General features: G+C 44.3%; 9 protein-coding genes across 9 annotated transcripts; 6 read left to right on the forward strand and 3 right to left on the reverse strand.

Annotated features, from left to right (window-relative positions):
• Positions 1–9: 9 nt before the first annotated feature.
• PUMCH_002412 (uncharacterized protein) lies at positions 10–483 on the forward strand (the record flags this gene model as incomplete). Its single annotated transcript, XM_063021422.1, has 1 exon — positions 10–483. The coding sequence occupies one exon, from the start codon at positions 10–12 to the stop codon at positions 481–483; it is 474 nt and encodes a 157-aa protein (XP_062877492.1).
• Positions 484–612: 129 nt separating this feature from the next.
• Positions 613–1,194, reverse strand: PUMCH_002413 (uncharacterized protein; the record flags this gene model as incomplete). The annotated part of the gene is made up of 1 exon (XM_063021423.1): positions 613–1,194. One exon carries the CDS (start codon positions 1,192–1,194, stop codon positions 613–615), a length of 582 nt encoding a protein of 193 aa, XP_062877493.1.
• An 859-nt stretch (positions 1,195–2,053) lies between these two features.
• Positions 2,054–3,535, forward strand: PUMCH_002414 (uncharacterized protein; the record flags this gene model as incomplete). Its single annotated transcript, XM_063021424.1, has 1 exon — positions 2,054–3,535. One exon carries the CDS (start codon positions 2,054–2,056, stop codon positions 3,533–3,535), a length of 1,482 nt encoding a protein of 493 aa, XP_062877494.1.
• Positions 3,536–3,692: 157 nt separating this feature from the next.
• PUMCH_002415 (uncharacterized protein) lies at positions 3,693–4,625 on the forward strand (the record flags this gene model as incomplete). The annotated part of the gene is made up of 1 exon (XM_063021425.1): positions 3,693–4,625. The coding sequence occupies one exon, from the start codon at positions 3,693–3,695 to the stop codon at positions 4,623–4,625; it is 933 nt and encodes a 310-aa protein (XP_062877495.1).
• Positions 4,626–5,364: 739 nt separating this feature from the next.
• Positions 5,365–5,697, forward strand: PUMCH_002416 (uncharacterized protein; the record flags this gene model as incomplete). The annotated part of the gene is made up of 1 exon (XM_063021426.1): positions 5,365–5,697. The coding sequence occupies one exon, from the start codon at positions 5,365–5,367 to the stop codon at positions 5,695–5,697; it is 333 nt and encodes a 110-aa protein (XP_062877496.1).
• A 7-nt stretch (positions 5,698–5,704) lies between these two features.
• On the reverse strand, positions 5,705–6,031 carry PUMCH_002417 (uncharacterized protein; the record flags this gene model as incomplete). Its single annotated transcript, XM_063021427.1, has 1 exon — positions 5,705–6,031. One exon carries the CDS (start codon positions 6,029–6,031, stop codon positions 5,705–5,707), a length of 327 nt encoding a protein of 108 aa, XP_062877497.1.
• Positions 6,032–7,149: 1,118 nt separating this feature from the next.
• On the forward strand, positions 7,150–8,529 carry PUMCH_002418 (uncharacterized protein; the record flags this gene model as incomplete). The annotated part of the gene is made up of 1 exon (XM_063021428.1): positions 7,150–8,529. The coding sequence occupies one exon, from the start codon at positions 7,150–7,152 to the stop codon at positions 8,527–8,529; it is 1,380 nt and encodes a 459-aa protein (XP_062877498.1).
• A 158-nt stretch (positions 8,530–8,687) lies between these two features.
• Positions 8,688–9,581, reverse strand: PUMCH_002419 (uncharacterized protein; the record flags this gene model as incomplete). The annotated part of the gene is made up of 1 exon (XM_063021429.1): positions 8,688–9,581. The coding sequence occupies one exon, from the start codon at positions 9,579–9,581 to the stop codon at positions 8,688–8,690; it is 894 nt and encodes a 297-aa protein (XP_062877499.1).
• A 1,449-nt stretch (positions 9,582–11,030) lies between these two features.
• PUMCH_002420 (uncharacterized protein) lies at positions 11,031–12,824 on the forward strand (the record flags this gene model as incomplete). Its single annotated transcript, XM_063021430.1, has 1 exon — positions 11,031–12,824. The coding sequence occupies one exon, from the start codon at positions 11,031–11,033 to the stop codon at positions 12,822–12,824; it is 1,794 nt and encodes a 597-aa protein (XP_062877500.1).
• Between the last annotated feature and the right edge of the window lie 2,300 nt (positions 12,825–15,124).

Here is a 15,124-nt window from a genome sequence, read left to right on the forward strand (position 1 = left end):
CGTCTCATAATGTTGTCCGTCACACGTGTAGGTCTTCGCCAAATCCAGCCATCTTCGTTTGCTAGAGCCGGCCTTTTCGCCAGATCCTTAACCACCATCCCCCAGCCTCCCGGAGGTGTTACCGGTAACGTCAACGAGGCCTATGTTCCACCTAAGCCACTGAAGTCGCATGGCTCTTTCCACTGGACCAGCGAGAGAATCGTTGCTGTCGGTTTGTTGCCTTTGGTTGGTTCTTCTTTCGCAGGCACCTCCTCCACCATCATCGACACAACCCTTGCTGCATTCATGTTGTACCACGTTCACTCTGGCTTCCAGTCGTGTATCATCGACTACATTCCATTGAGAGTTTACGGTTCCTTCCACAAGATTTGCATGTACTTGTTGACCTTCGGCACTGGTGTTGCCGGCTACGGTGTCTATGAGATTGAGCAGAAGGAAGAGGGCGGTTTGGCTGGTGTTGTCAGTCGCATATTTAAGGCATAGAGACTTTGAAATTCGGTAGCTTTGAAAATTTTGAAAATGGGTCGCGAATGCCATCATATAAACCACCATTTCTCATGTAGCCCGTTGAAGAAATCGGAGGTTCCATGTACAATGAATATACGAGTATGATTATTCTATCACGAGTTTGTCCTCTGGCGCCGGAGGCTCCAGCAGAAGCTGTTCCTTTGCGGGTGAGATCTTTGCATCCATCCACGATTGAAGCACACGGCGGGCCCATGCCACCGATCTGTGCTCGATGTCTTCCTCTGTAAGAACTCTGAGCAGTGCATGCGTCTCCAAGTTGAATGCGTCACGTAGTACTAGCATCTGTTGTACATATACGGTACCTTTTTTCTGGTCTATCGTTGCATGGAAGCATTCCATGTCGATCATTTGTATGAGAAGGTCCTCTAGGTCTTCGATTGAAGGCACGTAATGGAGTTCAGTGAGAATGGATTTGAGAGGGATTTCGTTGCCAACATTGCGAGAAACTATAGAGAGTATAGAGAGCGATATGAGTTTTCTTATGAGTACATTGTCTAGGCTCAAGTACTGATCTGTGTACTTTAAATAATGCTCGATGTCTCCAAATGAGAATAGCTCCAAGGTGTTTGCTTCCTTTTGGTCAACACCAGGTAGCAGCTCCAAATATGAGGAGTAGTTGTACAAACGAGGTTGAGCTAGAAGCTGGTAGATGTGATTGTTCTCCATTCTGGTCAGTGCTATATATAAAGGGGGGATCTAAGAGGATTTGTAACCTAAGCAGAGGGTAGAATTCTTCAAGGTGACTTGGATTTCGTTGACAATTGATCAGGCAGCCATTGACAGTCTTCTAGGTGGAAAACGGTTTGGTTTTGTTAATGTGGAGATAAAGCCTGCAGAGATAGAATCAATGTATGAGGACTCGATTAGCATCAAGGTGAATTAAATTGAAAAAGTTCCTGAAATTTTGAAGTTTGAACGTAATGAGGTTTTCTCTATTTCTTATGGTATTCTCCATTCAGACTCTGATATTCCGTTGGTCCAGTACTCTCGCAACCAAGCTGCTGATTGAATTATCGGCAATGACAAAAGAAAATTGTATAAATGTGATAAATTTCAATCAAGATTAATCTCAGAAACCAAAAAACTTCTCGAATTCTGATCTGAGATGTAATAGCCTTGTCACCAGAGTTACTCTTCTAAACTCAACAATCAATAGCAAAAGTCGCCGTTCAAGCTCACAAAAAAATCAGGGGACCAAGAAATACAAAATCTTTTCCATAAACCCCAAGTTGCTACCGCTCCATTTCTTCGCCCTACACTCACCATTTTCCTCCTCTGTTATTGTTTTCGTGTACCTGTAACCTATCTATTCATACCACACATATACCGAGTCTAGTGACGTCTCTCCGGTTACTGAGCTATCAACCCGAAGAATTGATGAGCTAAGCTTTTCATTGCTTCCAACTACTTTTCTTCTTTGCCTCCTTTTAATAATATCACCATTAAACCAAGTCTAGACCCCTGATTCCGCCATACATTTGCGCCAAACCAAACCACCTGATCTTTAACACAATAGCTTTGGAAAATGCTGGAGTCACAGGAACATCGTCGGCGTCGATCCAACTCACGCTCGCAAGTATCGACGTCCTCGACGTTCTCAGGCTTACCTCCGATGAAGTCGACCCTTCCGACTGAAAAACACAAACCTCTCAGAAGGCAGCTAGCCGAGTATTACGTGACGCTCGTCTCTTTGAATGACACATTCAATACAAAACACATCAAGGTACCCTATTTTCCAGAGACCTGCAAGCTAGGGCGCCCGACTGGAGCTAAGGTTAAACCAAACTCTACCAATGGCTACTTCGACTCACGCGTGTTGAGTCGAAATCACGCATGCATGTTTGTAGACTCACTGACCGGGAAGTTATATATTCAGGATATGGGCTCTTCGAACGGAACTTTTGTCAACCTGGAGAAAATCTCAACGGAAGCAGTGATAGTGAAGGTAGGTGACACAATTAACCTCGGGTTCAACATTCAGGTGGAGACTAACCACAAACAGATCAGTGCCAAGGTGGAGGCAATAAATATTATGTCCAACACGCCCAAATCTGCCGTTCTGACTGCTCTCCCGGGCCTCACCCATTCGGTGATCGACTCTTTCTCGGATTCTGACTTAAAACACTATGAGTTCATGCTGAAGTTTCTTTCTCAAATATTTGGCGAAGTATCAAAGGATCCTGCCGCAACGTCAGAGGTTCCTGGTGACTCGCCAAGCGATCTGTCTTCGGCAGGTGCCAACACAGTTATTGAGAATGCAATGTTTGGCGACCTCATTCCCACCATGGATAGCGCTGTATACCGACTGAAACCGACTGACGCTGGATTCTTTGATAATTCTAACATCGTTTACTCGCCGGAGCTTCAGTCGTCATTGGATCAGCTAACCTTAAATTTGGTGAAGATAAAACAACAAAGCGCTGCTTTGAAGTCTTTGGAGACTGTACTTACAAACTATTCATCTAAGGTGACCGAAATTAACTCTAAGTTCCTCCAACAAGAAATGGAAAAGTCTGAGCGCGCCACAGCCGAAGCTGAGAAGGCTCTCAAATCCGAGCAAGCCCGCTCTGCGAAGCTTATCTCGGACCATGAACATAAATTGAGGGAGCTGCAAAGACTATTGAGTGCTCTCAAAGATGAGACCTCGAATCTTCGGGCTGAAAATGACGAGTTACGAATCCAGCACGATCTCGATCTTCAAAGAAGGTTTGAGCACCAGTTGACCATCTCCCCACAACAATCGCCAATAGATCAGGATCAAGACATCGAAAACGAAAATGGACTTCGATCTCTTTCGGAAAAAGAACTCAATGATGAAGATAAGCGCCTGGCTAGGTCTCTTGACGAAGTATCTCTACCCACACCCTCCGATGATTCCGGTCCGATTTCGCAACCAGGAACATCTTTCAAAAACAGGGGAATATATGGCATCATAACACATCCCTTAATTGTTGGAATGGGTACTGCTGCAGTTTTGGGTATTGTTTTTCAACAGTACAATAAGTGAATTTGCAACCAGTACCCACCCGCGTGATACTACCTGCAGGCCAAGTGAATCGGCTGATTTCCAATACTGGTCTACTTACTTGCAACCCAATCTCTCGAGACAAAAAGGTTGATTCGCAAGACCCTACCAAAAAGTCTCTTGCCTTTCACGTTGCACAATGCTCTCCTCGGGATTAGGTTTGCGCTCAGTCGCACAAAAAAGATCCTTTGGCCTTAGCGTATTGACTACAGCAATGGCATCTCTAATGTTCAGCGAGAACAATAGGCTTGCTTCGAAGATGGAATCCGGTAAACTTCACTACGAGGACTCCAACTCCCGATTCGATAAGATGCTCACCGAAGCCACTTTCAAGAGACGCGCTCCAGAGTATCCGAGCCATGTGCCACTCTACAATGTTGAAAAATTCATGATGTTTGTTGGTTCTGGAATTGGTGCATACTTTCATCCTGAGAGAAACGAGTTTATTGTTGGCCTCGGTGAATCTACAGCAATCAAACCTGTGTTGAGAAGACTACAAAAGCAGATGCTCTCGGACCCAGTAGGTCGTCAAATCTTGAAGGAAAGACCTAGAATGACAAGCACATCCTTGGACTTGGACTACTTGAAGTCTCTTCCACCAAACACAATCGGCAACACATACGTCAAATGGCTAGAAAAGGAAGGTGTTTCGCCCGACACGAGAGTCCCTGTAAGATACATTGACGATGCAGAGTTGGCGTATATTTATCAGCGCTACCGGGAGTGTCACGACTTCTACCACTCAATAACTGGCTTGCCAATCATCATTGAGGGAGAGATTGCAGTGAAGGTCTTTGAGTTCATGAACATTGGCATGCCAATGTCAGGACTCGGGGCACTCTTCGCACCATTCCACTTGAAAAAGCATCAAATGGAGCGCTTGTACAGTATTTACTACCCTTGGGCAATCAAGTGCGGCCTCAACTCCAAGCCTTTGATCAATGTTTACTGGGAGAACATTCTTGAAGAGGACTTGGATGTGTTCCGCAAGAAAATGTGTATTGAGCAGCCGCCAGATCTCCGTGCCATGCGCAAGCTGTATTTTGCGGCCAAAAAAGCTGCCAAAAATTAATCACATAAAAACAGCAGCCGAAGGCGGCGACTTTGGCTACGTAGAGTAACGAAGGATGACATACATATAAACAATAGTTACAACGTATATAATGACACAAATATCTTGTACATTCCAATCTGAACAAAAATCGTCTATAAAAAAGATGTTTTAAAATCATAAATGCATGATTTTCCACTTCACTATTGCTGTAGCTTCCGTATCAGGACTCTCCAATGTGAAACAAGGCTGTACTGCCTGCAGGTAAGCCCCAGCAATCAGAGAGAGACATCATACCAACATCCATCAATTGACACCCCGAAACAACAATTAAGATAATCTCGATTTCGTAGCTTTGCGAGTCCAGCCACACACAATCGAAAAATGAGCAAGCTTGTATACAAGTTCTTCCTCAAAAAGGTATGTCTTCCCAATTGAAGGTAAGATCAACGCTCCCAGATCAGCCGCATACTAACAATAGACCAACCTAGATTCGGTCCTCAAGATAGGCGAGGAGCAGGACCCATACTTCGAGGAGATTCCCGAGGATGATCTCCACTTCTACCAACGCAAAGGAGCAAAGAGAAAGCGGAAGCTTCCGGGGTTCTTGGCCAAGAACGACTTGAAGGTGCTCAACTCTGTCAAGCGCAAGGCCTACCGCCTTGACTTGCAATTGGGCGTCTGCGGAGTGCGGCTCGGATGGGCGGGAATCATCGGGCTCATACCCTGGATCGGCGATCTTTTGTGTCTTCTCTTCTCCATGCAGCTCATACGGAAGGCGGAGCAAATCGAGGGAGGCCTCCCTATGAACTTGCGGCTGCAGATGATGGCCAACGTGATCTTTGATTTCTTGATTGGCTTGATTCCGTTGGTCGGCGACTTTATCAATATCATGTACAAGGCCAACCTGCGGAACTTTGTGTTGTTGGAGAAGCACTTGGTGGAAAATGCAACGTCAACAGGAGTCCCCAAGCCAACACAGGCCGTTGGCGCCGTGAATGAGCCGCCAGTAAAACAATCTAACTATAAAATACCACCGCACGAGGCGGCAGCTACTGACACGGGCGTGTACACCCGGCACGATATGGTATGAGTGCAGTTCATCTGTTATTGTTAGTGGCCGTACCAAAGCCAGCTTCAAGCACGGTCAAACGGTCATTAAATTCGTCAACAAATGTATACAATTGATCTAGTTTTGCAAATAGACCCTCTAGTTCTCTACAATCTTTGTGGCACGTCTCGATTTCAGCAAGCACGGTCTCTATCTGAAGCTGTTCTGCCAAGTAGTCGTTCTCCACTGCGTTTGCTTTGGAAAGCACCGCGGCATGAGTCTGGTCGGAGAGCGTGCTGATGCGGTCGCTGATTTTGTACATGAGATAGTCGAAATTGACCGCTAGGCCTTTGAGTTGAAGCGGATCATTGGACATTGGAGTATTGATGATAGCATGGGGTGCAGTAATCAGGGGTACTTATAGGCGGCGGAAACATATGTATTTTTTTGGGTATGATTTTCGGAAATTGCGATGAAGTTGTCAATTTGTGTGAACTGATTTTGGCAATATACGATTTATTGGCGTCTTGGCCATTTAGCCTTCCGGCTGATACCTTGTCTGACCACAATAGAGCAAGAACGAACACTTTGGTTCCCATTCTATGCAACTCATCAAGAGATTAGAAGTTTCACTCAAAATATCAAAATCTAGATTTCATGTAATTATTTTGTAGCAGCCCCCATAAAACAGAATCTGTTCCAATCGACTACAGAGTGCTTATCAGCACACACTTGGCTCAAAGTACCGACAACACGACAATGGCAGTGTCTGTGGTCAAAGAAGTAGAGAATGTATATTCTCAAAATTTTAGAATTCAGCGGTTTCGCACCCCTTTATATATTCCTCACCCCAAAATTCTCAAATTATTGCCTCACGTCTTGGCTCCACTGAGACTGTACCCCACTGACCAAGATCCGTATCTCCCTAGTCGCCGAGCTAGAACACCACCATGTCGTCGTCGGGATATTCGCTCTCCAGCATCAACCCAAAGCTTTTGCGGAGAATCTGTATGTTGGCTGTTCCAATGTTACCACGTGCCCAGACTCACATTCGTTCAATTGTTCAATTGTGTCTTGTTGACGTAGTCTGACTGTTCTCGACCGCAATCGTGCCGATGTCTTCATCTATACACCAGACGATGTAGTCATTGGTAAATAAACTGTTATGCTTTATTCAATTGTGTCAATACTAACCCTTCAGACCGTGCATGTCGCCCCACGTTGACCGAGCCCAACTTGCAACTCAACTTGGAGGTTTGTGACTATGTCAATGCCAGACAGGGCTCTGCGCCCAGAGAAACCGCAATTGCGATTGTCAAATTGATCAACCAGAGAGATCCGCAGACTGCAGAGTTGGCGCTCCATCTTTTGGACAACTTGGTCAAGAACTGTGGATACCCATTCCATTTACAAATCTCCAGAAAGGAGTTCCTCAACGAGTTGGTCAAACGGTTCCCAGAGCGTCCCACCTTAAGATACACCCATATCCAGCGCATGATTTTGGCCCAGATCGAGGAGTGGTACCAGACCATCTGTAAGACCTCCAAGTATAGAGAAGACTTCACCTACATTCGTGACATGCGCCGGTTGCTCAACAAGAAGGGTTACATCTTCCCGGACGTCAAGACCGAAGACGCAGCCGTGTTGAACCCATCGGACAATTTGAAGCTGTTGGAGGATATTCAGAAGGAGGAGGCTGTAGTCCATAGTGCTAAGTTACAGGAGCTCATTCGTAGAGGTAAGCCGCAAGATTTGCAGGAGGCTAACCGGTTGATGAAAATCATGGCCGGTTTCAAGGACGATAATGTCGTAGAGAACAAGAAGCAGGTTTCCGAAGATGTGGCCCGCTTGAAGCGTAAGACGGAGATTTTCGAGGAAATGTTGACCACAGCTCAAGAAACAAACACTCCAATCACCGAGGACAGCGACACTCTCATTGAATTGTACGCCTCCATCAAGAGCGCTCGTCCAATTGTGACTAAGATCATCGAAGATGAAAACAACGACGAGGAGTATGTTCAAGAATTGCTACAACTCAACGATGTCATCAACCAGTTGATGCAAAAGTTCGAGTTCATGAAGTCTGGCGATATTGCTCTGGCCTCGAACATCAATGTTGCTTCCTCTTCCACCCACGCAAAGAAAGAATTGAACTTGATTGACTTCGATGATGAGCCAATCAGCTCGGACACTACAGGTAAGGATGAACAGGGCTATCAGGATTTGCTCTCAGATTTGTCCAACTTGGCTTTTACCGACTCTTCTGTGGGTTCGTCGAAACCTAACCAAGTCAACCCTCTTGATTTCTTCGGCGCGGGAGGCTCGATATCCTTGAGCAACCCAGCCACCGGAAGCAACACTTTGAGACAACCGGTGCCAGTTGCAACGTCTCAGGCTGGTACTTCGAGCTCCAACTTTGACCTTTTGGGTGACTTGGGCTCTCCTTCGCCTCAACTTCAATCCAACACAGCAAAACCATTGGACCCATTTGCCTTGAACTTCCCATCATCAACTCCATCTCAAGTCCAGACTTCAGAGCCAAAGACTATCATTACTGCTCATGATTCCAATGATTTGAAGATAGAGATTGAGTTCGCCCAGCAGTCGGGTGCAACCACTGGACGATTCTACGTCAGCAACAATGGAAGCAGTCCGATGAATCACTTCAAGCTTATGGTGGCCGCACCTAAAGGATTCAAATTGGATTTGAGGCCCCAGAGCGGCGACACTGTCTACAGCTTCAGTCAAAGAGGTTTGACACAAGACTTCTCTGTCAACAGCATCGCCGATAAACAGCTCAAGTTGAAGTGGAAGGTTGAATTTTCTCATTCTGGCGCTAACGTCGAAGAGCAGGGATTGACAGTGTTGAAGTAGATAGCGCTACAAGAAGTAATATATTAAACGTGATAGGAATTGAATTTAGGGCAGCGTCTTCACGCCGCCGATTTACGTGAATTTTAAAAAGTGAAAAACCAAACCAGTAGAACTGAAACATGACGAGTGGAGCGCGGAGCAGAGCTTGCGTCTCGGCGTTACTTCTTGCCAGACACCAAGACCTTCTCGATCACAAAGACGATGCCGTTGCCTGCCAGGCGCACGTCCGAGACTGCAATCTTCTGTCCGTCGACCTCGAGGACATAGGTGCTCGAAACGTCCAGTTTCACGATCTTATATGGGACACCGTTCAACAAGGTCCCCGAAAGGGTGTTGTCCGATTGGATGCTTGGATCGCCATGGGACGTGTGAGCTCTAATGAACGAATCAAGATTTCTCCCGATGACCTCATCGTCAGTTGCGTCGCCCGGAACGGCCTCAGGGAACTCCCAAGGCTTCAAGCTATAACTGGTGGAAAAGGTAGCAATGGCCTGGTCCGAAGGAGCAACGAACAACGTGAACGCAGCCGGATCCTCGAGTTCGGCTAGAACCTTCTCGTCGTCCCGCACGTAGCGCGCAAAGATGGACACTTGCAGCACCTGCGAGAGAATGCTCTGAAGCAAGGGTACTGGCTGGAGCGGTCTCTGGGGAATCAGCCTCTTATCCTTGTGGCCGATAAAACTTCCATCGTGGAAAATCACTTTTCTCTCGTCGAGCTTGAAGTTGCTTTCGTCTTCCAGGACTCCCTCCACGAACTCGTGGATGCCGACCACGTTCTTGGGTGCTCTCTTTTGGTTGGCTTCACCGCTGGAGGCTGCGGCGAGATTTTCCAAGTAGACGAGGTTTTTGGCCACGATGCACGAGGCAAAGATAAGCATGGCAAAGCTCGTTATCTTCATGGTGGGTGGTTGTGGGTTTTGGGTAGAGAAGAGGGAATGAGATGTAGTAGGTAGTAGGGAGATGGTGGGGGTATATATAGAGGAGTGACTGTGCGACTGGGTATCAGAGGGGCCCAAAAACGGGGGGAAATTGTACAATGGTGCAGATCCCATTATAGAGCGGTGCGAGTCATTGAAAGTTATGAATGTTTTGCTTTTGTTTCTTTATGTTGTCTTTTGCTTTTTGTTTTTTGTTTTTTTTGTTTTCGTTTTCGTTTTCGTTTTTTGTTGTCTTTTGTTTTGTATTGTTTTTTCTATTCTATCTAGGTTTGTTAGGTAACTCTTAGAGTACTACGACTTAGGATTATTGATATCGAGATGGCGTTTGGACGCTAGGAGAAACGACAGCGAATCAGAAGCTCTTGAGAACGACGATAAGGCATTATAGAAGCATCGGGCCGCTAGAGGCCCGTCGACAAGCCTCAGAAGAACCAATGACGGACCTTGGATATCCAGAGGGGACGTTCATTGGCTTGCCCAAGATCTGGCCAGTAGGTCAAATCTGGCTGTAAGTACAGCTAGTTATGGTCGTTTAGAGAGAGCAACTAATACAGGTTTTCTAATTAGAGTAATAACCGAGTAAACAAGATCATTCAGGATGAATGATCAACCTAACAAAGGTCATCTGGAAACCTTCGCAAGGACCCCACAACAACAATTTTTTACGCATTAAGAATGACATGAATTTGATAGCAGATGTGAGGTTGAACTTTCATGAGTATTGATACGTATTCTCGGTCACTGTTTTAGTTTTAAGCTTTGTGTTCCCTATTCTATAAAATCGAATGTAGATAGCAGTTATAATATCCTTAATTGCCCCACTAGTGAGCTCGAGAGATACCAGTGAGCCATCTCAGGCCTTAAGAGCTGTTATTGTCGTTCTCTATATTATCTAGGCCCATGTCTTATCCCAGCTTCAAAGCGATCTTGATTTTCTTACAACTCAGCGGTACTACAGCATGAGGTACCAAATAGAGGTCTGATGATAATGAAATCTTCGACAACTATTTTTACATTTATATATAATTCAACAGACTTGCGCAGTACAATAGTTAGCATACGTATTACATCCAACACACAAGGGTTTGATTCGAACCCAATCTTGCATTTTCTTTTCTGATCGCTACACCAAAGTAAAGCAAATATTCTCAATTGTGGTATACGATAGACTGATTTTAATCTTAGTGCCGAGGAATGAAACCTGAGCCGTGATTGCATCCATAGAAGGGGAGATCAAGCATCGCAAATTGTACGACATTCAGAAGTACCTTCAGTATTTCTTTCAATAATTTACAATATAAATCCAGGTCCTGCCAATCAAGGTAATAGTATCGCTCCTATCATGTGTTCAGTATGTGGCGCCTGGTTCTGGTCTGCATTCTGAAACACTCCGTGAACACACTCTGAAACACACAGTGTTCCGCCCAAATATAAAAAGAAGGGAAATTTATATGCGTTCATCTTTTTTACACCCATAATTCTTTCTATCTGGTACATTCAAGACGTCTTTGTGATTGAGTGAGTCTGTGTTGATTGACTTCCCGATTGTCGCTGACCGCCGATATGTCTGAAACACCTCTGTCTCAATCAGCGAAAATGAGCTTGAAAGATTATTTGAAAATGAAAAATTCTGAGGATCTTACTGAAGCGTGCGAATCACTTGGTTACATTAGCAAAACCATTCATGGAAACATGAAGATGTACACTGTTGAGGAGTTTTTCTCATGTGAACTTGAATACTCTTCTATTTTGGAATACTTGCAGGGAGAATTGGATAATTTTGAACCAAAATTCCAAAACCCAAGTGATGTAGCAAAAAAAGCTTCTCATCTGTTATTGACAGCAAAACGAAAAGAATTCGAACAGATCGTCAAGAACCATCAGAATCTTTCGATAGGAAGAAGAAACTGCGCAGCTAGCAATATTTTCAAATATTCTGAAGTCTTGAAATCAACTGAACATCATCGAATTCAATTGATGGATGTAAACTTGGACAGCACGAGTTTCATTGACGAGAGACAAAGAAGCGCCGGAAACCCCAACTTCGAGAGCTCCCAATCAAATGAGAAACGGAGAGATTTTAGAAGGGCATTGAATGAAGAGGACGCGATGGCCCATAAATCCATAACTGCGCTTTTTAAGAAGCTCGATATTATCTGTTTATCGAGCTTGAACCAAGTTATGGAGAAGCATTGCAATACTTCCAAATTCTTGTTGGAGATTGTAAGGGATGCCAGAACAAAAAGGTTGGCCACAACAAGTCCTCTCATCTCCGAAATTGTAGAGAAGTGGAAATGGGAAACCATCGCAGTTGCCTACGAGTTGTATGCCTCCGAGACGCCTGCGGCCTACAAATCTTCGACAATTTTGTATTACATCATTGGTTTTGTCAACTTTGCACGAATGTTTGGACCTGGCGCTTTATCATGGGTTTATTATTTCTTTCATTATAACCGGTGCTGTCGGGCAGCTATATTTTTGGAGAAGCTCCTTGTTGAAGTTGAGCCATACAAAAGCGAGGCGTTTTCTGAATTCAATGTTCAGAACTATACTTCTATGGCATTGTGCGAAAACACTGAACATTCAAAGCTATCCACAGAGGTCTTGGATAAGCTACTTGACTCTGATGTGAAAACATATAATGACTTTGTGGCCCCTGATCTTTCTCAGCGGGAAATCGCGTTTGAGAGGATCCAGAAAGAATCTAATAAGATGAAAGCTGTTTCCACTAAATTTGAGAGGGATATCATAGAGTCAAAAATTTCGAGCAGCAACTCTTGGAATATGCTGGTCTGGAATTTTGATTTATCCGTCGAACCTCATGCAACAATCATGCAGAGTCAAATTGATAGGTTGATCTCCCTGAATAAGCAAATTGGCTGCAATCGTTTTTCAGAAAAAAGTTTGCAAATGCCTGAATTCTGTAGCCATCTCGAATTTGTTCGTTGGCAAAACAGCGAGGTACCCAGGCAATTGTTGAGGTTCAAAGTAAACTTCATCCATCGACGCGACGCTATCTCACTGAATCTCCGCCATCAATATGTTCTGGAGTATATTCGGTGTCGAGCTGCAGCTGTCATGGATTTTTGTTCGAGGATAGTTTTGTGGCTGTATCCCATCTTCTCCGGTGTGTTACAGAAGGCAAACGAGATAAAGAAAAAGACAAATCCTAGTGAGATTGAGTGTCTTCGCCTCGAGTTCTCCAAGAGTTCTGCCCCCTTCTTTTCTTGGCTGATTATCATTTTTGGGGGAACATTCTGCCTTGCTTTAATTGTTAGTAAGGGGGTAATGTTTGTTAGAACCTGTATTCCCTGGTTCAGGAGGTACTGGAGACATGAGCCTCTTTTGCCACAATAAGGATTCCATCCGCTCTTGTGAAACTTGGGCTTATAATTGAAATCAGACCAAGTGTATTCACATAATTACTATTTAATAATATTTTTTTTTATTCCAGAGGACAGAAAAATGTCCTTTCTTCAATGTAAGACATAGCGATAGTTTAATATCCTAGCTTCGAGTCTGCTTCCCCAGATACAGGGAGCGCTAGGAGGCGATGAATCTAACATGGTCCAAAACTGTTGGGTAACTCGTAGAGTACTATTTTGTTGTTTGTTTGATCTGAATCTCTGGGTATCAATCTTTGGTCATGTATTCTCTCAATTTGTTCTCTAGTCAGACAACCTATGTTAGTTGCTCTATACAACCGACCATAGATAGCCCTATTTAAATTTCTACCTGACTTACTAACGAGATGTTGGCTGGTCCTCGTATGCCCAATTATCAGGCCAATAGAGACATGACAACTTCTGTGGTCTATAGTCGTGATTCAGAATTTCTCATTCGTTGTGTCTTGCCTAAGCGTCATTTCCAAAGCTTATCTCGATGTCCTTAATTTAGTATGTTAGCGATAGTACTATACTTCTATACGAGGTGCCAAACAGTTTTTGTGCCATCTTTTCGTACACCAAAGAATGTCACACTCTTCGCGGAAGGAGGCACGACTGGTGACCATTGAAATTGATCTAAATCTAGCAAAGTCGCAAATTACGAGTGAAAGGTGCTCAAGTTAAGACAAAAATCCAGATTTGGTTGATTTTCACTGTTTTGAAGTATATCTCCCACCACTTGTAATCCCATACCAAGGCCTCTCGAGTCCATAAGTACACTTAGTATAGACTCGACATTCTCGAGATTTTGTTAAACAAGCGGGTATCCTATGTACTTCGAGCTCTCAAAAAACTCAGCCCAAGGATTCTTTAACTCTTCTTTGATTTCTTATTTTCTACTTGAGTCTTTTGCACCCAAGCAGAGCTGGCATAACATACAGGTATGAAACAATCGGACGCAGGAGCCACTTGCAGGCAGAAACTGCTATCAGTTCCTCGACATATATACTTGGGCGATTCTCTTGTACATTCCATCTGACACAAAATAAGTTCTTTCCGGAATGGTTTCCATCATGGTTTCCTTGGTGTCTTCGATTTTCATTTGCAGTGTGCTATGGTATGCTTCCCGTACTTTCATCCGCAAATTGGACGAACGTTTCATGTTTCTTTCGAGAAAGCCTAGGAAATTCAAGTACAAACGCAACTTGAAAGGTACTCGGTATCTTGTGATGAACGGGTGCTCTGCAGTTGGAAGAGCAGCCTTGCAAAACTTGGCAGACAGAGGCGCCTCTTTGCATTTGATCCATTCTCCTGAGGAAGAGATCATCTACAATGATTTGGCAGTCAACTTGAGGAAGAAAGCCAAAAAGTGTACCATTGTACTCGAGAGATGTGATATACTGCTGTGGGATTCTATTGACGAGCTTTCAAGAACCCTCTTTAAATCGGCAATCAAATTTTCTAGCTTCTTGTATTTCACAACGGAGGGTGATTCTATATACTCAGATTTACGGAATATGTCCTATTGCTTTCTGACGTTGGACCTAGCTTTGGACTTGGATTTAAAAAAAACAAATCCACGTGTCGTATTTGCTGCAGAATTTGGTGGTCATCCCAATCGCCGAGATGAAACGTATGACGCGGTCTTCACTGAATTGGAAGTTTGGCAAGATGGTGTTTCATATCACTTTTGTCCGTTGCCTGCGCCAAAAGTGGCTTTTGCAAATACAGGGTGTATCTGGAATGACTCACAGTTCTCTTTTGCTTATACGCTTCATTGGCTCGGTCACAAGATGAACGTTCCTATGTCATGTCATCAAGGAGAGAATTCCGTGATACATGCATTACTATCAAAAGAGAAAGAATCAAAGGCGGATGGAGTCTATTTCGTCAATGATAGCGAGTGGCAAAAAGCACCCCATTTTGAGAGGGTGGACTTGGTAGGAAACAAGATTGTTAACTACCAACTTAGAGTTACACCTGAGCTTGAAGAATATCGTGGAAAACCAGTACAAGTCGTGAAAGAGTATCGCGAAAAGAAATTCCGTGAGGAAAAAATTGCCCGGCGCAAGGAGTTAGGATTGCCGGACTGGTTTGATTATGAAACAGAAGACGCTGATCCGAAAGGTTCAGTCAAAGGAGTTCATCAGCCCGAAGATATTCTGAGTGTTGCTGCTACAAACAGTAGCAAAGACTCGAAACCTAGCCTTGTTGAAATTACTACCATTGACGAGAAAGACTCGAGCAAAAGCGTCCCATCTCAAACACTGG

Source organism: Australozyma saopauloensis, chromosome 3 (genome assembly GCF_035610405.1).
Source record: "Australozyma saopauloensis chromosome 3, complete sequence".
Taxonomy (NCBI): Eukaryota; Fungi; Ascomycota; class Pichiomycetes; order Serinales; family Metschnikowiaceae; genus Australozyma; species Australozyma saopauloensis.